Source organism: Bombus huntii, chromosome 13 (genome assembly GCF_024542735.1).
Source record: "Bombus huntii isolate Logan2020A chromosome 13, iyBomHunt1.1, whole genome shotgun sequence".
NCBI lineage: Eukaryota > Metazoa > Arthropoda > Insecta > Hymenoptera > Apidae > Bombus > Bombus huntii.
This window is the reverse complement of record NC_066250.1, coordinates 6,108,002-6,132,559: the sequence shown is the minus strand read 5'-3', so window position 1 is coordinate 6,132,559 and position 24,558 is coordinate 6,108,002. Positions and strand designations below refer to the sequence as shown.

Sequence of the window (24,558 nt, the reverse complement as noted above, 5' to 3'; positions counted from 1 at the left end):
GCGTACGAAATCCCACTCGCTTCACCCTCTTCCTCACTCTCTCGCTCTGTCTCTGTCTCTGTCTGTCTGTCTGTCTGTCTGTCTCTCCTTCTCCCCCCCTCTCTCTCTCTCTCTCTCTCTCTCGCCCGTTCTGGTTCTTTCAACCGTCTCATGAACCAGGCTACCTTTGTGCTATCTCTTCCGCAGACTGACACCCCAAGCCCAAGAATTTTAAGTTACCCTTCACTCGTACCACGAATTCGATGTCTCTCTCCGCTAAACTAGCCCAGCCCCGTCTACCTTTTCGTTTACTCGAGCTATCGTACTCGTCTGTTCGCTCACCGACGCAGACTGACATGACAGCCCTGAGAACCCGTTATAGGGTCAGGTGTGATGGAACACTGTAAACATGGGGCAAAACCTACTCCATCCCTAGTCGGATACACTTTTGCCCATCCGCCTTCAACCCCCGGCGACAGGGCTTCCGTTTCACGACGTGTCACGGACGAACGCACGTGAACAGGAGTGTAGATCGAGTTTTAAGCGCTTCTCTGCGTGATACAAGCACGCTCTTTTGAAGCGTCCACGCTCCAAGTGGTTCTCTCTATATCGCGATGGACCATTGAATCCCGAGAGTAGACGCAAAAGAACGCGCGTTCTCGCTACGTGTACCACGAATAAAAACAAATCCGTCACGAGCTAGTCGGACACGTCCGAAATTTATTAAAACGTCACGATTCGAGAACGCTCGGGATTCCAACGATGGTTCGCTTTTTCGTTCCTATCGTGCAGTACGATTTTCTCGCGGAACCAATACGTGAATTTTAACCGATCCGTTAAAACGACTGCATTTTGTTGTTTATACGCTTCGTCAGATTGGCCAATTTTTGCTCTCTCAACTATCCGTCTGCTTCGGCTTTCGCCGTTTCGTTATTTTATTCGTTTTGCTCGAAACACTTTCGCTTTCCTCCTTTTTTTCTCTCTCTCTCTTTTTTTTTTTTTTTTTGTTCCAATCTTTTCTCGCTCTTCGAGCATTCAATTACGTCGATCGAATCATCCGGGCTGTGTAGTTCGTAATTTAGTTTCTTAATTAATTTCCACGATGAGAAAGAAATTATAACGCGAGTCTATATACCAGGTAGAAATTGAGGAGCTTATTAAATGTGATGTGATCTAATCCCTTCTCCGGTCTATGTTGAAAGTTTTAAGGGTGATGTAGCAATATCGGATGATTAAAATTAGATCTACAAGGTGCGCTTGTGCGATCGTGAGCATACTTGGAAAGGTCGACGTACCGTTAGGAGGTGTATTTATCCCTAGACTTTGAAAATCTTCCATTTCTCTTTTTGTTTAATGATACGATACGTCTAATTAGGCCTTAACGAGACGTTATTAAGGCCAACTTTTGGAACTGTCTTCGTGACAATTGATAGGATCGTTATCGATTCAAAAGTTTCCGGAGAAGGTAAATTCCTTCCAAACCAATGCCCTCGTTAAATACGTCTTTACCAACTTCTTATTCTTTGGTAATCCAATCTGATTTTCAGCCACGAAGCTACTACGGAACGCGCATACTGTTGATTCGAGAAAGGGCTCGATCTATTCTCCTCGATCGCGTTTTAATTAGTGAGCAAGCTACGTAATCCAATTTCTTTTTTCCTCTTGCCCTTATCCGTTCCGCCGTTCTTTCAACGAGAGCAATCGTTAATAATCAGAGACGATGGAAATGTCCTGAAAATGCTTATTCGATCGACTCGAATTAATCGATTAATTGCATTAACACAGGAACTCGCCTTTGTAACTATTCACCGTATGCACGAATTACGTGTGAGGGGTATGGGCGTACGTATAGTCAGACACTCGCAGGCGATTGATTTTCCGCGTTTTTCCAAAGCAGTAATGGTATAGATCGTCGTTTTATTGAAATCTAACATAAAGTACGGGTGTTCTATAGTGGAAGTATCTCTTATTGATACTGCGATACGATATCTCGACGAGTGTTTGAAAAATTTTCCAGCCCACTATCCGAACCAAGCAAACGATAAAATTCTTTTATAAGTTTCGAGGGCCATGACGTTTTATCGTTGACATCTTTTTAAATCTTTCACGGAGGAAGTGGTTCGTTGAAGATTGGATGAATGGGCGGCAGTAATTTGTAAAAGAACGTAGTTTTCAATGGGAAGTCTTTAAATTCGTGCCGAAGCAAGGGGACACAGCGTTAATTAACGAATCGAGTTCACAAATTTGCGGGATATTGCGCACGAATCGGTCATCGAAATCCACCACAGAATACTTCATTCAGTTATTCAGCGTAACATTCCTATCTGTCCCATGCAATAAAACATCGTAACTATTTAGCAGTATATAAAACACTATAATCGAAACGTCCCGACCGTGATCCCGTTGTACATCATCCTCAGATCAGAAAAATCTCGGCCCATGAATTTCAAGTGTGCAAGAAGGAACGCAAATATTGCACGTCCCGGATTTGGGTGGGGGTGGAGTTGAGAGCAGGAGAGAGTATAAATATTAAAAATACCTGAGAAAGGCTCTAGTACGTATCCGTCAGATGTCACGACAAAAACACGGTCCCGGAAACCAGGACAAAATTAGATAGTAACTGGCGTTCGCCGGCGTGCATACACACACACAAATACAGATGTATTCTTATATATAAAATATACATATATAGATGTAGGAGTATATATATGGATCTATGGATATAGATATAGAGGGAACGTACTTTCAAAAACTAGAATCTAAATGCAAATACGCGAAACACGCAGAGACTGAGAAAGGAAGAGAGGGAGAAATGGTGAGAGAGAGAGAGAGAGAGATACAGAGAGAGAAACAGACAGACGGAGAGGAACGTCGCTTAAAACGGCGACGCCGGGACCAAACGTCGTAATTCACGAAACTTCGGCCTCCTTGGTCTGATAAAAACCGTTTTCCCGCTATTGATCGGCCATCTGCTTAATAAAATCCAGATAAAAGTGCTTGCCAGTCTTTTTCTACAGGCTCTCGGACCCCGATTGCGTTGACACGTGGAGCCTGCGTAAATGGAAATGAAAATGTAAACACTGTAAACCGTAGCTAAAGAAAACAGAGAAGCATTGAAATAGGGAATGGCCGAGGAAGAGACTAAGAGGAAGAAAAAGAAAAAGGTGACAGGTAGAAATAGGTGATCTGATAAAAGAGAGGGAATTCTTAAACTGCTGTTTTCCTTTTCTGGTGGTAGCGTATAAGGAGAAAGAGTTTCTGCTACAGATATTCTGGTGTTGGGTGTCTTATCAGGAAACCGGACGAGAGTGTACTGTCTCTAAGTAGCGACGATGCTCTTTACGTGCCCCCCTTGGTGGAAAGCATTCCTACTTTTCAAGCTCGCACTGCAAAGCCGTCCAACAAACGCGTTTCGGTCTATTTTATTTCCAGCATTTAACTGTGTTCTTGTATTATATTATATTCGTTATTGTAGCTGACGTAATTGCGACCGGGCAACAGTGAAATGCGAAACGCGACACTAAAGGAAAGAATGATATTAACGGAGAAAGAACTGAAATACGTAATTGTGTATGTATATGGGACAAGACATACGTGTGGAGGTTACATAAATGGAGAGAGACAAGGAAAAGTGAAAGAGAGAGAGAGAGAGAGAAAAATCATACGTCGAGTCGGTCATGCATGTTGTTAAAAAAAAGAGGTAGACGATCGATACGAGTAATCGAACCGATATTTCTCCGATGTTTATCCACCGTTGTCGAATATGATTGTGAACAGTGAATACGGAAAAAATGATGAAAAAAGGTTCTGTTCGGAACATTTATTCCAATTTCATTAACTATTCGACGAAATAAACTAGAATTTAATTTATTGTATTTAATGGATCGGGAGATAGAGTAGATTTTGAACTGACGATAAAAATTTGCGCGAGAGAATGAAAAGCATATAAAAAAAAGCAAAAAAAAAGTAAACGGGGAAAAAAGAAAGAGGATTGGAAAAATCGGACAGGCGTCCATCGCAGCCGTTATACACGATAACCAAAAATCGGGCACAGGCCACACGCAAATAGCTTATATCGGTGTTTAATATCACGCTTACCGACAACCTCGAGGAACAGAAATATACTAGTGGGTGGGTGGGTGGATACTTGGCACTGGTACAATCCAGCATCCCTCGGTTGAACGTATTTTATTTGAAGAGTCCAATCCTCGCTGTGGTGGAAATGAATTGCCTGGAACCGCTCGTCGTTGGCGTACGTTGTCAGTCCTACGGTCAGTAACTCCTGAACGTTCTTCCGCTTGATCCACGACACCTGGAGAGCCAGCAAAAACTCTCGTTAACAAGAATGATCACTCGCCCCTAACCAGAATTGGTCATGAAACCGGAGAACAACGAAAAAGAAAGATCCCATCTAACGACAAGGGATTCACCTCTGTGCCTCTTTACGTGGAAAACAGCTAAAAATTTCAAGTTACTACCAGCGGAATGCATGGCCTGCCTTTATCGTAGATCGAATTTTTCATCATTTGTTCCCCACGAAATTGGAAATGTTCTTCCTCCGATAAAAATCGCTCGATGAAAAACGAAGGGGAAGTAATTTAGTTCCTTCTATATGTACTTCACTCTATCGACAAATGTGCCCCGTTACGGATCCAGATTTTAATTAATCGTCGGTGCTTCTCTGTGTGTACAATAATTCGTAACTATCGGATCTATCGTGGTAGCGAAAACGATTTCTTCGAAATAAGCCAGCTTGATATTGCCCGAAGGAACAAATAAGCACGGTGTCTGTTCACGACGCTCACTATTCACTTCCATGTAATATCGGGGTCCCCGGTCGCGGCCTCTGCCATTGTCTGTCTATTACGGTCAGTAACTATCGTCCTGACGTTATGAGTACTAACGTTGCCATTAGTCACAGCATTTTCTATCTATGGCAGTACCCCGATATTCATTTTGTCATGGTCATTAACTCTTCTTCTTCTCTTGTCCATCGATTCTTCTTGGATCCTCTTAACTTTGTCGAAGAAAATGACTGCTTCAAAACGATTAGAGTCGAGTCGGACTTAAACGTTCCTCGATACAGGAAAAAGCAAGGGGAAAAATGTGGTAAGTTCTTACGATATAAGACGTGGTGGTACGTTATATACATATAACGTATGTAACGTGTGTGTGTACACATATATTTTGCATATATTATATATATTGTATATATTAAATTGTCCCAAAAGTTCCTTTTGTTTTCTAAGGAAATAATAGATGCTTAATATTTTTTTATAAATAATAAAAAACAAAATATAAAATAATAATATAAAACAATAATATAAAAATATAACTATTGAGACAATATATTTATATAACATTATAATAAGTATATATATTTATATTTATATAACATTATAATATATATATTTATATTATATATATACATAACACGCAATCAAGCAACTTTCGTAGGAATATCGACATACATACGAGTTAAACGCTTCGGACTATTCATTAGCTTGGTTCGCAAGTTCGTGAAAATAGAACTATCGAGTTGCGATCGTAGTTTGGTAACTTTCGGAAACTAGTAACTGCCCTGTAAATATCGTGCGCATATTACAGTCCAGTAAATGTACTACATCAATAACGATCAGTAATTGCCGTACGCGGGTTCTCACTTGAGATTCTGTGTACCTGAGGGTAAGCAAGAAATGCCCTCGGCCAGAATAATTTCTCGAACTGTGACACAGGATGATTGCACAGCTCGTGACCAGAATTGATTGAGGCATGATATACCGCGTGACACGCACTATGAGAAATTCTATCTACAGGTGATTCGCGTTTATTCGATAAATTATCTATTATCACTCGGTTCGATCACGTCCGATATTATCGCTACTTTCATCCCACTCGCTTTAAAAGTACCGTATTATCTGGAAAATCGATATCCTTTCATTCTTTAACACTTAGCATTATCAGGTCGCTTTTGTAAATGAGCTATAATGGAGTAGAAAACACCTGTTAATCAATTAATGTGCGATATGTATTTCCAAAGTTTTTAAAGATCTTCGAATGACCTTAAAACGTCAATGACATGATATCAATGATTACTCATGATTTAAAAATGAGCCTGAATGCCAATGATCTGATTTGGGACGACCTTTCATGACTTCCGAATGACTTACACTTGCAATGACATAATTTTTCCATATCAATATCCAAGTTAGCAAATTTTATCACATGACGCGTGAGTTATATCATACATTTCGATAAAAAATTTGAATGAAAAAACGTTATCTTTAACAAGAGGTTAGATTAAAACTTGTCGCAATGCGGGCTAGTTGAAACAAAAGCTAACCGCGTAAACGTGACGTTTTTTTTTTTTTTTACATTTCGCGCTGCACATTCGCCCCTTGAAATATTGACGCGGCGAACAATTTATAAAACTCATATTACGCGTGGCCATCGGGGTGTAAATAGGCGATCCGTGTAATGTACCGCGATTTTTATTCTCGCCGAGGCGATTCAGTGACTATTTCTGCGTTTCACGCCAAGCCTTCCTGTATTTAAAAGCGCGCAAGCCTATTGCAAGAAGTGCTATCAACGAGGATAATCCTCGAAGCTTGCCACGAGATGATGGCGTTCTCGTAGTTGGAATTGGCCGTGAAATGCGAAGAGAGAGGAAAATAGATCCGTCCCCTACGATAGGATCTCGTCTCCTATACGTATTTATGTCTACCGTAAAGTTTAGATACCTTGTAACGAGGGACACGAATGCTTTTATTCTAAAATTGAATTCTTGATGTTTGTCTACGCGAAATATATAATCTCGACGCGATAGATACCGTTAACCTTCTTCCTTTTAATACATCGTTTCTTTTACAAGAATCGGTCAATTACATTTTCCGAGCTTTTAATCTTTTAATTTGCCCTTCGAGAAAGAGAGAGGGAAAAACGAAGACGAAACCCAAGTAATTCGCCAAGCTGCACTTGTATCAAGAAAACGCAAGGCACTCCTGCCTCTTCTCGAAACGATATCAAACACTCAGCGAGAGATTAAATGGAATGATTCGGCTGCCACGGCGTGGAGAAGGATTACGCGACTCGAGGTAGAAAAATTGAGCGTGGAATTGGAGAGGGAGAGAGATTTGTCTTCGGACGATAAGACCCCAACCCGGACGTTGAGCCCAACGTGTCGCGAAGCTTTCCGCGAGAATTGCTCCACTTGCCACGCGTTGGTCCTTTAACGCGTACCCCTCATTAACATTTTACCTTCATATTTCATCCGCCGCGATACTTTATATATGCCGCTTCGCTTTTAAATTCCGACGCAATTTTTCTTCGCCGCTTTCAGTAAGCTTCTCGCCTATACGCCCACGCCGACCCGAAGATTTTACGTAAGACGCCACCTCGTGAGATTCAGGTGGCATTTAAATAGCAGAAATGTATGCCAACAGAAACGACTGGAACGATTACCTAGATCATGACAAGTATTGGCTACATCTCGTAGAATAATAAGAAACGATGGATAAACAGCCAACACGGTGAAAGAGCGGAATGAGAAAGAGCGGCGTCTCCAAGCACGGTTTCTCACGTACTCTCGAAATTTGCTGACGGAACTTTCATCGTTCTTACTCTGTTGAAATATTTCTTGGAATAAAAAAAAAAAATTGAGAATAGAGGAACAATGAGAAGCAAAATTCGTGATAAAACGTGCTCCCATAATACGATGAGTATCGTAAAGAAATTCAATCGGTCCGTAATCAAGTAGATGAAAGGACGCGATGATACGCTATTCGACTCACGTTTTCCTTTAAACCTTTCAGAGGTTACCACGCCCAGCCTCGAATCGATTACACTTCGCACTTGATTAATGGTACACAAATCTATAAACGATTCGAGAATCGTGGAATGTGTTACGTATAAACATGCACCGCAGCGAAATCGTGAAATTCCTGGAAATCCAACCGCGATATCCGTTTCGCGGGACTGAACGAAAGCTGAAGCCGTGCTCCCCTGCTTTGCGTAACTTAGGATCGGGTTAAATGACTGTTCTACTCGTGGAGAATTCCTACAAGCACCCGTTAGGTTGTCATACCAGGGGCTCGAATTCGCAGGAACGACGAAGTGGAAACGCGAAACAAAATGAGAGAATCAGAAAAGACATGTTCACCGCCGCCACAGATTACAAACAGCTTGATCGGAAGTGAAACTGACGGTACATAGATGTGCAATGTTATCCCTTCAAAGCGTTACTTGTCATAAAAAAGCGAAATAATAAAATTTATTTCGTTGAGAAAACCATGGCCGGTGTATCATTTCAAATAAACTCGACCACTAGGTACTGTATCGGAACATGCGTTCCTTTTTTCTCTTTCTGTTCAATTTACGAATGAACAATAGATATTGATAAATAAAAGTTCACAAATATTGATCATCAAGGAGCGAGTCCCTCTCTCTGCGTTCCCTCCAATTTTTCTCTTTTTTCTTTTTTTACGCCCATATAATGCGTATGGAATGCGAACTATAAAAAAAAAGGGGAGTAAAAATGCGGGTCTCATCACGCGGACGATTAATTTAGTTTCCGTCGGTGCATCGCGATAAATATTTGTTTCATAAAAGCACCGTTTTAATTAAGCCACATGCATTTCTATGCAGCGGCGCGCCGCTCCCCTGCAGCCTTCCATTCGATTTACATCCCGCTTAAATTATTATTAAAGTCCGCGCGCGCATAATGCATGAACAGCCGCGAGCGCACCACCCGGCTATCTCCAGAATCCGTCACGAAACAACTCTTTAGGATTTAATGAATCGGAAATGAAACACACGAACCAAGCATTCATACGCGAATTTTGAAAGGAGCTTCGTGTCTCCTACCAGCAATACGTGAACCGCGTTCACCACGTTCACTACACTTGCCGCACATTCTCTTTGACCGAACATGAATCACAGTCCGTCCAAAGTAAATTTCTGAGGTGTTTCCATCATTTCAAATTCTCCGTCCAGTGGCGTGCGTCTATAACTTTCCTTTTCGCTTTATCCGTCTCCGCTTTCCCATCTTTAACCACTAACGGGGTGCATGCCTGTTGCGCAAGGAAATTTCGAACCAGACGTTTCCCATCCACTTTGCCAGTGTCATATTTGCAGTTCTCGCGAACGAAGCAACAGAATACGTCTGCCGGGACGCGTGTTACCGTCTTGAATGAAACTCCATAGGTCGAGGAATTTGTGCACGGAGAGATTCTCGAATAGACCCGACGAAACTTCGTCAATGTGTATATCTTCCTCACCTTAAGCAGGAACGATCTCAACCACGGAAACCCTTTCGTGCTGTAAACACTCAAACACTCGAAGTCCGAATGCAGATATGCAGTTGGTACCATTAGAGACTAACCGGATGTTAGCTCGCTATCCTTTGCGAAACAGGTACCCCTGGTTATTAATACCGGCTTTCAGAACTCTAACAACATGCTGATACCGCTCGAAAGATGTAAATTGTTCAGTGGCAATTTGTCCAGTGGGCACCTGCAGGCGATATTAATTGCGACCAGGCGAGACGAAACGATGAAAGAGAGAATTTTAATAGGAGGTCTAACAAAGCTCCAGAAATAACCGGCTTCGAAGGTCTTTTATTTTTCGTGATATTCTTTTCCCTTTGCATCGCATGTTCTATTATCGATATTGCAATTCCTAGGCTCTTAAATTTCCCCAGCGAAACACGGTCCGTTGAAAATTACGATCGTATAAAAGTAAAAAGTTAGTACGGGGCAAATGGACAGGAAAGAGCTTCCGGACAGGCGTTCGCGCGAGTTGCTGGTTTCCCGGGGTCGAGAGCGGAAACACAGTAGCGAAGTTTTGGCCGTCTATCTGAAAATCAGTCCTTGTACGTTTGTCGGATCTCAAGACACCCTTCTAACGGTTCACGCTTATTGAGCAATTCCCCGACATGAATGCAGACACAGGCTCTCAGCGCAATGCCTTACATCGCTTTCACGTTCTCTCCGCTCCCATCGAGCTCGTGCATCGCGAGCCCACCCAATTACTAGGATACAGATCGTTAGTGATTTCCAAAGAGATTCCCCTGTACAATGCAAACTCGGCTTCCGAACTTCCCCTTTTCGACCCGCTTTACCATGGAAGATGCTTTCACTGACTCGCCGTAACAAATCGCGCGTGTACCTATTTACGACTGAGATTCGTTGACTGAGAACGTTCACCAACACCGATAACAACAACGACAAGGTTTATGGTAGACTCTGGTTTGAAAATAAAACAGTATAAAGGAAGGTTACAGCAAGGTGTAGAAACATGAAATATAAAGGGCTAAAGAATAGAACCAGTTACATAAAGAACTAGAACATCAAAGAGCGTAGAAACTCGATCAAAACTGATCGTTGTCGCTTTGACTTCATTTCTGTACGTAGTGTAATGATATTTCCCGCATGTACACTTTTATAATTATTTAACTACTGTCCGTATGAAACCGTCGCTACCAATAAGCTATAACGCAAGTCGACTGTGTGCGCGTTCTTCCATCTGCCCACTGGAAAACCTCTGATTCGATCCATATTAATGATCCTCGGCCGAGTTCCAACGATGCCGTTTCCACGATGTGAATTTTCGTTCGTTGGAAGTTGCACAGAGTTCTTGCGATGGATACGATTCGGGCACAGGGTTCAACGAGAACAACGCCTTAATGTACACGTAATTTCCAGTCGCGCGTAGATTCAGATCGCGAAGGAACTCGGAGCACAGTGTCCGTGAGTAATTGCTATTTTCTTGCCTTTAAATCGTGCCACGGCAAGATTATTATTCATGAACCAAATAAACTATCGTATTGTCTGTAACAACGTTCGCCTGGCCGTTCCGTTCCGTTGCCTCCCGTTCTGTGTTCACGTAACTTGCCGTTAAAATAAATTCGTCGAAGCACGTTCGCTCTCTTAACCAACATTTATAGAATAGCGGAACGTATTTCGCGATCCAACCAGACATATCTGGTCACTATCGTCACGGTTTCGCGTGATATTTTCATCGAGATTTGAACATGAAAGAGAAAACAGATAGGAAAGAGAGAGAGAGAGAGAGAGAGAGAGAAAGAAAGAGAGACAAACAGATAGACAGACAGACAGAAGCGAAAGGGCCAATAGCAATCCAACCGATTCGATATAATTAGATTTACATCGCGTTTCGGTTTCGTCTCGTTTGAACGGAATCCAAATATTGCTGTAAATTATGGGTAAAAAGGCGGCCACGACCCGCTTTAGCCCCTCGACTTTATTCCCGTCGGCCAACCGAAGTTAACCCCTTTTTTTCGGAACGTTAGCCTGTCGTTACTTTCTAACGAACTATGGATATATATATATATATATTTACTATATATATATATATATATATATATATATTGCTATATATATACCTATATAGGTATATATATATATATATATATGAAAAAGATAGAACAAAAAGCGAGGCGGAGACGGCAACGACACGCATTCATAAATGTGAAACTTTCGTCGGGCGCAATCGAGATAAAAGCTTCAAAGACCGGCAAGTGTTGTCACGTGATGCGGTGGAACGCGGATTATCAAGCTACCGTTTAACCAAAATACCCATTACCATAATACTGGCTGCGCGAAATGGCAACTCGAAAGAATGGAAAACATGCGATAGCGAAACGGAGGGGAAAAGATGGAAGAGAAATAGAAAAAGGAGGAAGACCTTGGGGTCGTGCGTATTACTTAGCGTTGATGAGAGCCTTAATAATAAAAGGGGAAAAAACGGAACATGGTAATCGAGGTTACTGGAATTGGCGAATTAATTGAAACGATGCTATCGCGGGATTCTCCGAGTGACCTAACGTGAGAATTTATAAGAGGAAACGAGCACGTTCGTGCGAATCGAGCGTTCGTTCGATTCTCGATCTGTTAATTAAAGAGACAAGAATGCGAGACTAAAATAGCCCCGGCTTTATTAAGTCTCCAGACGATTTGTTTATCTTTGTCAAGCTACTATATATACGCACGTACTCAGGGAAATAACGGATGTCGATTTACATTGAAGAAGTTGCCCGTGAACAATGAATCGCGAGACAAAGAAACTTGGAAAATCGAACCGTATGTATGTAAATTCCTGTAGTGTTTAAATGCTTGTCCTTATTTCGTCGCTTCATCGCAATTCCCCGTGTCTCGTGCAACATGTACGATTCCTGTACGCGAGACACGTGGCTCTCTAATGGGCAATGCCGCTTCAATCTCGTGGAGCAAGTAGCATAGTATTATATGTTTCACCCATCGATACGATATGTCCGTGCGCTTCTCCTTTCTATTCGCCGGCTACATAAAAGAGATTTCATATAAAGGACAGGCAATCTTCGAGGGATAAGTCGAAACGTACATAGACTTCTTTCAGTTCGAAGACGTCGCATTCAATTAGAAGGCAAGGCTCTTGCAAAATTGCAAAAGACTTTGCGCGCGATCCGCCGATGCACGGACAGCGATACGGCCCGTTTCATTATCTCGTACCTTTCTCCATTTTCTTTCTCTTTCTCTATTCGCTCTCTCCTTTTATTTCTTCTTCTTTCTCTACTGTCCCTTGCCTTCTCTCCCTGTTTTCTTCGTTCGCTCTTTCCTCAAGCACGCAATGAAATTTTATACGGCCGAGCCACCGAGCACGTAGCGACAATAGAAGTAGCGTGCGAATTGTTCGACGGCGACCTTCCTATTGATTTCCACCTGCGTCGATTTAACTCGACCTCCGTACTCACCCTCCCAGCCATCGCTTTCCCCTTTCCATTCGGCTCATCCACCGCGTTCCTCATTCCACCACGATGATGCTCTGTGCTCGACCACCAAATTATTGCGTAACGCGACTACTGCGCGCGCGGAAAAAGACAAATAACACGGTAATAACTCCGTGAATATCGCGGAAAAAACACAGGAGGGAAATTTCCCTGGTTGGATGTCATCCATCCGGGCAAAACAGTTTTCGAATGGCGGTAGCTGAGGTGCTCGCGGAACCGTGCCATTTCTATGCGCGTGCACGGGGATGAACAAAATGTCAAGCATCTCGTGAGATTGGATGGGAAAACGGGCTTCTGCTTGCCGAACCTTTCGCTCTGATTTCTCGTTTCCCGAATATAGCGACGCGCCTTAATGGCGCGCGCATTGTCGATCTTCTACTTCTCTTCCTTGACGATGACAATTCGTCGGAGCATTCAGGGTAACATTCATCGGAACGTTTCCCATTTCCCACGTTTAAATCAGGAGAGGTCGGCCGGAATCGTTATCGTCCGGACGTTTCGTGTTACGTGCACCAATGATATTAATGCGAACGCGATCGCCTCTCGAGCGTCGGAGCTAATTGCGCGCGACACGCAAAGTTTTCGCCATTGGAACGTAACGCGTAACACAGCGGCGATAAAATCCCGCGAATATGCGGCTTAATGAAATGGTACACGCTGCTTTTCACCCCTCTACTCGACTTTTGATTGCGTCCATCGTATTTATGAGGCACAATCTATACTTGCGGTCTCAGGAAATGCTTATGCATTATGGAATCTCGTTACGAGCCACTAATTTCGAAAGAAGCATGTTCTTTCCCCTTCCTTCCTCTTTTTGTTTCACTGTGTTTGTTCTTCGTGCAACGACCATAAAACAATCAGCCGTCGTCACGAGCTATTAAGCTCTGTTTCATTTGACGTCTCTTTTTTCTACTTCACGGCGATATCGCTTCAATAAAAATGGAGAACAAAGTTCAAGATAGCGAATTGGTTCTCACGTCGATTCCCGTGTCCGTGTACCGCGTTTCGAAGTCTCGGCTTGCAGGTAAACTGAGGCTAACAATGGGTGAACCCGGGGGAAGCGACTTCGTCTAACGAAGGGAAACGCAAACATTTTATTTCGCAACTTTCGAAACTTGTCGAGCTAAACGAAAGAGGCTGTGAATTCTCTCTCGGATTCGTCTTCTTTCTTCTTTCTTCCCCGCTTGCTTTGTTCTGCCCTCCTATAGATTTTCTTTTCCTTCTGTAGCTCGATCGAAAATTTCATTAAGACATTCAGGCCGACACTGAGTAGTCCTCTATTTTGAACGTGGGATACGTATTCTCTTGGGAAGGATAATAAAATATCCACGAATAACCGACGATTCATAGGATATAATTGAAAGCTATTAACATGCTATTTGACGGGCTCGTAAACGATTTTGTTACTTTTAACAATACAATCGAGGGATGAAAGAGATACAACTGAAAAGTTAAAAGTTCCGTGTCGCCCAACTCTTTAGATTTTAATTCCATTTTATACAATCGCGTGCCACGAATAAACCTTCCAATTAAAAGTCTCGACTGTCTTCACTTCAATTAAAATCTTTCTTTCGAACCGTATTATCCTCCAATTTGGACTCGTTCATAATCGTAATAATAACGAGATTTAAGAGGATCTATACAAGATAGCTAACGAAGATGAGAACCTAAACGAGAACATCGACACAATTTACGTACAAAAATCTGTCATAGAACTAAAAAAAAAAGAAAAAGAAAAAACGGGGCTATTTCTTTGATTTCTTCTGTTTCTTTAAATCCTATCGTTCGGTACACCCCGGCTACAAACCCGGCACGAACAGCTACTAACCCTCATTTCCCTCGATTCTCCCAAAGGCCACCCCGTTCAGCTCTAACGTTGATATGATAATAACTTTCCTGCGCTCTTGGGAACGGAAATCGCGTAAAACCCGAACTCCGGGTAATGCTTTTTGAAAAACTTTTTGAAGAATGTTCCTCGACTTGAATCTCACCATTCCATCCCCCAGATTATGGACGACGCAGGGTAGGAGAGCGGTAGATCCAGATTGGGCGGAGATCACCGTGGAATTTTCGGTACCGAAGCTCATCGGAAGCGTAGGCGGTAGGTCGATGTCCAGTGGTTTCATGCTGGCTTCTAACGAATTCCCGTTCACCGGGACGACTTCCGCCGTGACCGCTGTCGGGTACTCTGAAAAATAAGCATTAAATCAAAGGAATCATTGCCATGTCGTTGAAGGATTCAGGGTGGTTCTCCTCGGCACAAAGCTCGTCGTACCACGAGCAGGATCCTCGTTAAGAGGCTTTCCTCTGGACTTTACTCAACCCCTTTGCGCCTTACCTATCGACCCCTTCAAATATTTATGCGCACCTCGTTCGAATAGCCCCAGAGGATTTGTTGAAACAAAGGATTGTTCTTTTCTCGTGTTTATTTGCTAACAGGGAATGAGAGGCGTCAAATGGAAATGTCAGAGAAAGAAGACGTATAAGAAGAATTGTGGACGAATAGCTTTTCGTTGTTTGATCGAGTACGATTTATCGATGGGTTGAATTTTAAACATTCAGTTAACCGTAGAGCGTGCTGGAAAGTCAAAGTTAACTTCCGTCGATCTGTCTTTCTACGATGGCTTGTAGTTCTAACGGGTTTATTTGTTATCTCTCGTCGAACAAGTTGATCGAACCATGAATCAGGACAAATGTTGATGACCGACCGTGATAAGCAGCAGAAAATACGGTCAATCAATCGAAGTTAATTTTCATGATGGACAGGATTAACTTAATGCAATAATTCTTGTCAGAGGAAAGTTTAAAAAATACGATGGAAGTAGATCTCCTTTTCGAAGGATAATACGACTCTCGAATCATTTTAATGATAATTTAAAGTTTTAAGCCTTGGAAGGTGGGTAACCACAGACTTACTGTTGCTCGGGCAAAGTTTGGGAAACTTTCATCTTCTCGAAAAGAAAAACGTTCTCTTGTCAGCGTCGTCGCTTCCTTACTTATGCTAGTGGAACGTTGGCGGTTTTCGTTCCTTCCACCGGTACATTATCCTTCCAAAAAAAAGAGGTAGAAAAAGAAGAATTAAAAGCGGAGATTGCGAGAATCTTCTACGTGTTAGTACTAATTATGTTATACCGATACACGTTTGTATTAGTTACATTATTCCTCTTTATCTATACATACGTATGAAAAGCAGCGTTATGATACACGGTTATGAATCTTTAACATACTTTCGCGACCAATTTTTATGGCGTTAGCATAAAAGCGGATCAAAAATTGCAATTTTAATAAGACTGGAATAATCCCGAGTATGCATAAGTATATCATTTAAATTCCGTCTGACTGATCATACGTGGATTTAATAGCCATCTAGTCAGCTAGGGTGCAATTGCGCGAGATATGCGCATAAAATTTCGTAGGATAAATGTTAAAAAGCTCTTCTCGACGAGTTTTGCGAACGGTTAACTGTCTTTTCACGAGGCGAAGCTGGATTTTTCGCGGGAGTTCGCACGGCGAGGTAAAAGTTTAGTTCGGAGATAAGAAGAATTCCGTGGCGGGAGTGTTTAACGAATGCAGCGAGTTCGCTTTGATTCTCTTCCTCCATTTTCTTTTACCCGATCCCTATTATTCAATAGAACGTCAAATTTACTAGCCGAAATTTTTCCATTCGTCCGACACTCGATCTAACTTCGGACTCTCGAGAGTCGTCGGATAATACATATACATATGGGAGCACCGCGTGAGACGGGTAAAAACAAATAGCGAAACTTCGAAAGGCTATCCGGGAAAAGTTTCATTATTTTCAAGAACGGGACCGTGCCAAGAATTTCTATTAAAATAATAAGAACTTAAACGAGCGATTCTGTTATGAAACGTATCTATACCATGGAACGTGAAGGTAAAAAGTCCCATCGAGATATTTTCGAGCGAAAATCTTGTTTGAGGCGTTAATTTTTTTCTGCCAGCTTATCGAAACTCTCTTTAAGCGGAAGGCAAACGTTGCTTTTACGCGTTCCTTTTCGTTCCTTGTTGCATAATTTAATTAATGGATGGTCGGGCTGAACGAGGCAATCAACATTTTAAAAGATAGCAGCCGCTGGTGTTACATTCTGCTCGACGTAAATCGATTCCACCAGGCGTGACAACCAGATTCTTGTAATCGTTCTGACCAGCTCGTTAAACGAAAATCAACCTTTATACCAAAGATAGTGGAAAAAAGGAAAGAGTAATCCTATGACAGGAATAATCGACTGTAAGGTGTCGTTATTACTGAAAACTTGGGAAATGAGATACTTCTGGGGCTTAAGGAACAGCAATATTCGTAAATTCCCATGCGCTAAGCGTCTTTCAGAGCAATTTAACTACCAACTTTTCTCCAACGTTCGCTAAACTAGAAATAAAACACCACGATGTCGAGCTCGTTTGTTTCACCATAACTTCAGCATGCCGCACTCTCTTTCCCCTCTGGTTGGCAACTTCAACTACTCCGGCTGCGAAAATTTATTCCCAATGCGAGACAGCACGATTTCGTGACGTAAAATAACGCGAACATTTCCTTCGCATAGATTCCTTCGCGTAGGAATACGGCAAGTACGCTTTTCGAAGGTCGTTTCGCTTTCCAGAAATCTCAGAGCGCGACGAAGGTACAGGTATCACGAGACACGCGTAAATCGCGGCATCGAAGGAAATTTCTCGACGATGTTCAAAACGTCCCGGAACAGTACTGGTGTTTCCGACACGTCTTACACACGGTACGTATAATAAGTATCGTGAGTTCTAAACACGTAGTACGGTACATAGCTGCGTGTAGCCCCGGGCATAAGCTTCATCGGGTAACAATCATGAAATATATCGAACATGCCGTTCTCTGTGTTTCGCCTCTGTATTTCTCTCGCATTGGAACGAGCCGTCGGATAAACTATTTTTCGGACCAAAATTCTACGTTACACGAGCAAAACGAACATTCACACGCGCGTAACAGCCGGCCCAGCAGATGGTCATAGATATAGAATACGAAACAGGGCCGTGCGTGATATTTCTCCTCTCGTTCATCCAAGTATATTTAGCAAGTAAACTGATGAACAACCGCGACACTGCACACCGGTTCACCCCTTCCCGACACGTCGTGTATCTTTTTTTCTCCTTTTTCTCTTTTACGATCCGACAGACGCGTCACGATGAAAGCGGCCTTTTTACCGCGTTCTTTACATAGCCTGCGCGGAGACACGCGGACTCGCGGAGACGCTTTTTGTCCGGCTACGGACGCAATAAAGCGAATAAACGCTCATAAACGAGCCTAACCGTGGCCCAACGACAAACCCCCTGAAGGGAAACTATAAATTCACCGCTACTCGTTTGGCGAATATTTGTTCATCGAAGGTACACGTGGCGCGTTTTACTAGCTCGGTATGTTTTCCTAAGTAAATCGCCAGGCCTTCCACGGAAGTTTCGCGGCAGGGTTAAGCGTGCATCTAAAATTTGCATGAGTGATGCATCTCTCGGTGTGTTGCTAAATTGAACAAGTAACCCTGCTGGTATCGCTTCACGCAGAAATAGATTAAATTAAGTTACGCGCGGCTTCTGTACGAACTCTTGGAAATCTGCGGTGAACCAGGCTGATTCCTCGCGAATGGAGAATGGTAAATAGCATGTAATAAATTCCGAGAGATGGAAGCCAGTCCAGTCGGATTCTGGAGATTAAACTTGACTTAAATTTAACGCACAAGACGTATTCATATTTTTCACGATGAATCGCTATGAAAGGGCAAAAGCTTTTGTTCTTATTTCGTTGTTGGGATACCGTGTTCAACGTATTCGTTGCGAATTGTAATTTGAGTAATACCTGCTAAATAATATATCAAAATAAAGACACGTATTAATTGAATCATGTCTACGTCGGGAATCAATAAATAAGACAAACAGAGATGTAACGACTCGCAAGGATAGGAAGGTTACGTGCGACGAGATTTCATAGCATTGGAAAGTGCGGAACTCTCGTAGTGCTTTATTACCGTGCTTAAACGTGATATTGTACTCATACGGCATAGTTTGTTACAGAGTATCTATACTCGTAATCTACGGGGAAAATATTTACTGCGTGCATCTGTTGGCGCATAAACACGCGTATTGCGATTTATACCAGGTACCAGAGAGTTGAACTTTATTTACAAACTTTCGTTCATTCATTTACATAATGAAAACGCGTGACGTTATCATTAACCTCTTCGTACGTTAATAATAAAACTGAAATTATGTTGGCTGAAATATGAAGGATATGGGAAAATAAGCGAGATATTATCGAACAAAGAATTATCGAGTACGATGAAAAAGAGTAGAAAGGGGAAGGTGAACGAAATCGAAGTAAAATGTCAACGATTTCGAGAGATAAACGAGCACTTGTGCCCGCAGGGTGTTGCCAAGGGTTCATAACGTTCTCGTTAAAGAACGGCTCTCGAAATGATCGAATTTCAGGTGCAATTTCGACCCGATGAAGCGATAATTCGATAGCAATAATGGTCACGCATCAAGAGTCCACTACTAATCGACACCAGACCAGCTATTTTGTCGTTCCTCGCCAATATTATAATCGGCTTGCATTATTCGCTGCTTCAAAGATATATCTGTAATTTATAAACTTGTAATTCAAAACCTCTCCGCTTAACTGCGCATTAACGAACGAAGGATGAATCGGTGTAATTTACATGTTCGAAACGCGAAAACTTCTTTACATATGTCACCGATCGGATGAATAATGGTCGCTTATTCACTTTGAGAATGGCCGGCACCAGTAAAATGGCAAAGCCACTTGTTATCTTTGGAATTTAGTAATAGCATTTGCACGATTATATATGTACATAAAGATAGAGATGAATGAAGGGCATTAAATATCTCCAGTATAAAAGGACAACGTGAACGATAATGAAATAACGAAGAGAAAGGGGCTTAAAGGTTTTCGTAGCTGGAAGATCCGAGAAGAATCTCGAGTTAACTTCTTAAAAGGAGCATCGAAGCTGGAACCTAGCACGGGACCGCATTAGCACATTAAATGGCTACATTAAGAACTTTATATAATAGTTAATTCGGTCTGTTTGGGCGGCGCTATTGCTTCCGGTGAATTTCATCGTAATCCCGGTGTCTTTCCACTGGCGTCATAAATGATCGATAAAGTCCACACCCTGTGCGCCTGGGGACGCATAAAAGCGCCAACTTTTATGATGGTTGAACCTACGCGCGTTATCTATTAGCGCGAAACGATTGCGAACAAACCTGTATTCGAGTCGTGTATAGCGATTAATACGCGTTCTCGATGATAAGAATAGAGAATAAAAATTCTCTTAGTTATTAACGCGATAACACACCGTCAATCGGGAAATTCATATTCATACAGGGCAATGAATAGTAAATGCAATTTCACCGAGAATAATTTCCAGACTGTCGGTTAATAGAGACGGATACGAACAAGAAGTGTTTCGAGTAATCGATGAGGCGTAATGACGTTCGACGGATTTCCTGAGATTGTCTCCGGCCGAAGAAGAAGATCGTCGTATTTTCGAAACGCTTTGTAGGTACGTTATACGGACAATACAAATGTAATTCGGTTGGAATTTGTTAAAAACCGAAGTGGCCCTATATCGCGAAAATCTTAACAAAAGATGGCGCGTTAAGATCTTTACGGCTGATTGAAGTCTAAGCGAAGATATTATTACGATGGTACGAGACCAGTAAAGTGGATTCGAGGGCAACTCGACTCGGGAAGATCTATAAAAATGATCGTAGGCATTTCGAAAGGGAGTTCGATGCAAGACGGGCACGCTAACCCGTATATAGTCCCCGTATTACGCGCCTGGTCTCGACAAAGCGACGATTACGAGTGCTACGTAGCATGGAATGGATTCGCCGTAGGCGAAACGACGAAACGTTCCATCGAGCGAAACGCAAACATTTGAGATCGGAGCTTTGTATGGTAGAGAGTGAAACAAACGTGCCGAGGAAACCGAGAAGCGTACGTGAACACGTTTATACTTACCAGCAGTTCGCACCAGCACGTTAAGCAGAATGGATAGCAAAAGGGTGGTGGCCCGGTATCCGTGTATTATGATCATCAGCCACCTCGATACGTTGAATCCCGCACCGTGCCATAGACCCGTGGCCTCGTGCACCATATTTTTCTGCCTCGCCTTTTTTCACCCAGCTTGCCGCCAATTGCCAGCGCCTCGTCGCCCGCCCTCATTCACCGTGTCTTTCTCTGATCCAACGTTAACCCCTCGATTGGTACCCGTTCTCGAGCCACGGGTTTTATCTGAGATTGAAAACGCTCCTTACACTCAGAAGGAATTCTCGGAGGTTACATCGCAACTACTCTACCAGGTCGGGAAACGTCGTTGAAGAAACTCGATTCTTCCGCGTCGATTTGCTGTTTTCGATATTTCGAGTAGACAGAGGGAACCTTTTATCGCGTTCCACTGTGTTGCAATTGTTGCCTGTTCTCTGGTCGCCGTTTCCAAGGATTGATTAGCACGACCGTAGAAAGAGAAAAGTTTCTGTTGCCCTGGAAACCTAGGAAGCAGAACTGACCTCGGTCCTGCGACAGGGCTAGAACATCTCCGTGAGTAGCTTAGCTAGATCAATCCCCTCTGTCTTGCGTCAGTTCACGGATTACCAACTTCTCCATGAGGCGTATCTCGTTCTAAAGTATACCGACGGTAACCGTCGTTAACCGTTGCTAATTTCTAGAAATTACAGACGAGTCGTTCTTCCGTGACAACCACACGAGCAAACGTTCTCGAGAAAAGGTTCTTTCGATCGAAGCGTTGCAGAAGTCGGTTTCTCGAGCTTGTTTTATCGCGATCACACGAAGCGTACAAGCCAAGAAAATGCCACGGAAGGTTCTGGCAAGTTGCTCGGTCGTCGTGTTCGACTATTGTTCCACAGTTATAGGTTGCGGTCTCTCGAAACGTTCGAGGCACACCAGATCCCTTCTCATGCGTCCGAAGGACAAGCAGGAAGATACAAGTATCGCAATGGCCGTCGGATTTGAATTGCGCTGTGGTGTATATTATTGAAGTTCGCAAGACGTTGTGGTGACCCGTTGGACGACACCCTTTGGAAGCAAAGTTAATAGTTCGCCTCTAGGCGAAAGGACTTTCTTGCTTACCGGTTTTCCATTCAGCCTTCATTCACTAACCTTCCTGCATGGAACATTACTGAATTCTGTACGTTATCAGAAATACAGGATGCTCTAGGCCATAGAACCGAGCGCGTTTCCCGGGTTTCTCTTTCTCGAGTGGCTTTCAGCGTTCCGTTACTACTGTTCCACAGCCAACGGGCTACTTCTGTGAAGAAATCTCTGCCTTTCTTTTTACTCAACAGTACATAGACACCGACAGTACAGACGGGCAGAGAAAGAGAAGGAGAAAGAGCCGTCGACAAGCAACATTCGCGCTTCTATTCCGCTACTTTCCTACTACAAGGCTTTTCTTTACTGCTTCAAGTTAGATATTAACGGAATCGCGTGGGAATTTCACGACGCTTTCAGCGAATACTCAGGATGACTTAATTTCTAACATTAATATTTCCACAGCCGCAAAAGCTTTCTTGCTTCCGATTCACTTCCTGTCCCTTCGACTACGTTCTTTTGAATCCTTCTACAACGTAACATCCACTGGTATACTTGCCTGCGTCAACACCGATAACGAATCCGGGCTACTACCATCTCTTTACCGCGTCAACCGTCAGGACTTTCGTGTCACGTTGTCCTTTCTTCGTGAATCTACGTTCCTCTATCCAGATTTTAATTGGAAATACAGGAAATGTCAACGCTGAAAGAGGAGGGTCCAAAGCGGAACTTTGAAATGTACGGGGATTCTCACCGGGGTCGACACGAGTAGAAATTTCTCTAGATATTACAAAACTAAATGGACGAAGCGAAACACGACGATCATTAGATGACACGACTAATATTCTGGCTTAAGCGGACCCTTGTCACGCCTACCTTCTCTGGTCCCTCATTTACGAATGTCTCAACTGTTCCAACCCGACGTCACTCTTGGTGCGCGTTAACAGCGAGCTCGGCGCAACGTTTCCACCTTCTTCTCGAGACCCTTTTCAACGATGCATTTTCGACGCTCGGCTACACTTAACCGGCACACGGCCTGCTTCCTTCTCGCTCGGCAAACCGTCGTCGCTCTTCAGCGCGTTTTACACACGCGTTGCGTTCGTCTCGGAAGGCAAATGCCAGAAGATTTACTAAAGAATTTCGCGGGCTCCCGGGTTTGTGGATATTGTGCAAGTTTGTGGAATACTGCGGCAAGCTGCGGCAAGCTGCGGCTACCAGACGACTGTGTCTTTAGCCAACCAAGTTAACGCTCTCTCCGTGTCTGCCTCTAGGCAGAGAAGCCGATCCTTCTCTTCCACAACTTCCTCGAACCCAAGAACGTCTACCTGCGTAAACACACACGCGCATGCCACTCTCAAGCGATAGTAGCGCGTGGCCTGTCTTCGTGGAAGATCGTCGTGGTTAACCCGCTCCTTTGAGGAATTTGCCCTGTCCCGCGGTTGGTATCCGTACAAGGCCGAGACCAAGCTGCACTGCTTCAGGGATTACGGATGACTCGCTTCCTTAAGGGTCGGCTCGTTCCTGATACTGCTCACCCTCCTGAAATTCGAGCACAGTGGATATAGTATAGTACAGTAGAAGCGTCTCGTTGTCAGACTCGACGCTCGTAAAATCTTAATGGTAACAGGGCTCTTTTTACTTTGCGTTTAGGTCTGACCCGAAATCTCGAAAACCCGTAACGAAGAAAATGTAATAGACAAAGCGGAAAAGAGAATGACATTTTAATTTAATAGCGATTCTTTCTTTCTTTCTTCTTGGCTTTCACCTCAGACTAGTCCCTTAAACGTTTCTGCATCGGAATAGCTCGTGATTTTCGCGTTTACGTAGGCGCCTTTTAATTCGTTATATTAATTGGAAACTCGGTAAATAATTTACGCGCGTAATAACCGTTAATGATAATAAAACCAGAGAATTACTTTCGGTGAATTAATTTCGACGAATCTGTTGCTCCGGGCTATTCATTGTTTCGTCGTTCATCCGGGAATTGTAAACTCGTAGAAAACAACGATCCCACGAGGTACGCGTATAAAAGTCTATCTGTCCGACGTGTAACGTACGTACGGTTTCGTTTTCGACGGTGAAACGCGTTAGTCAGCCGGTGGGAATTACGAGGAACGAGAGAGAAAAAGAGAGAAAAAAAAAGTGAAAGACAGACAGGCCAAAAGGATAGAGAAAATCATTTCGAAACGATTCGATGGAAGAGGACTCTTGGATGAAACGAGTGGAATAGACGGTGAAAATTTTCACTTGGACACGGCAAAGCTGAAGATGGAAAACGCGACAGAGGCGGCATTTATTAAAAGATCATCACTCATTAAAGGATCCTCGAGAAACGAACGAATCGTTGCGACGCCACGGCGGCAGCCACCAAAGCTCACGAGTACACCGCGATACATCCAGTGAAAAGCAACTTTTCCCTCGTCCACGAGAAGAGCACTTCTTCCTCTCCTATCTTTACTACGTGGAGCGTTAAGCTCCCGGAAGACGGCGCGAAATTTAACGAGCGACTAAGGTCGCGAGCGAGTCGGAGTAATAAAAAAAAGTGAGGAAAAACGAGGCTGAGGCAAACGGGATATAAACGATGATGCGGTTCACGCCGTTGGAAGAGGCAACAACTAGTGGTGGAAGCATCAACGATAAGCTTGGAATATGTGTGAGACGGTGCGTGAGACAGAAATGAAAT

General features: G+C 43.1%; 1 protein-coding gene across 1 annotated transcript in view; it reads right to left on the bottom strand.

Moving 5' to 3' along the window:
- LOC126872570 (lachesin-like) overlaps positions 1 to 24,558 on the bottom strand; it is a 44,310-nt gene that overhangs the window by 13,761 nt on the left and 5,991 nt on the right. The window contains exons 2-4 of the mRNA XM_050632673.1: positions 20,787 to 23,414; positions 14,755 to 14,951; positions 4,078 to 4,291 (exon numbers count right to left, since the gene is read on the bottom strand). Coding sequence (XP_050488630.1) covers positions 4,078 to 4,291; positions 14,755 to 14,951; positions 20,787 to 20,922 — 547 coding nt within the window. The 5' untranslated portion in view covers positions 20,923 to 23,414. The remainder of the gene's footprint in view (positions 1 to 4,077; positions 4,292 to 14,754; positions 14,952 to 20,786; positions 23,415 to 24,558) is intronic.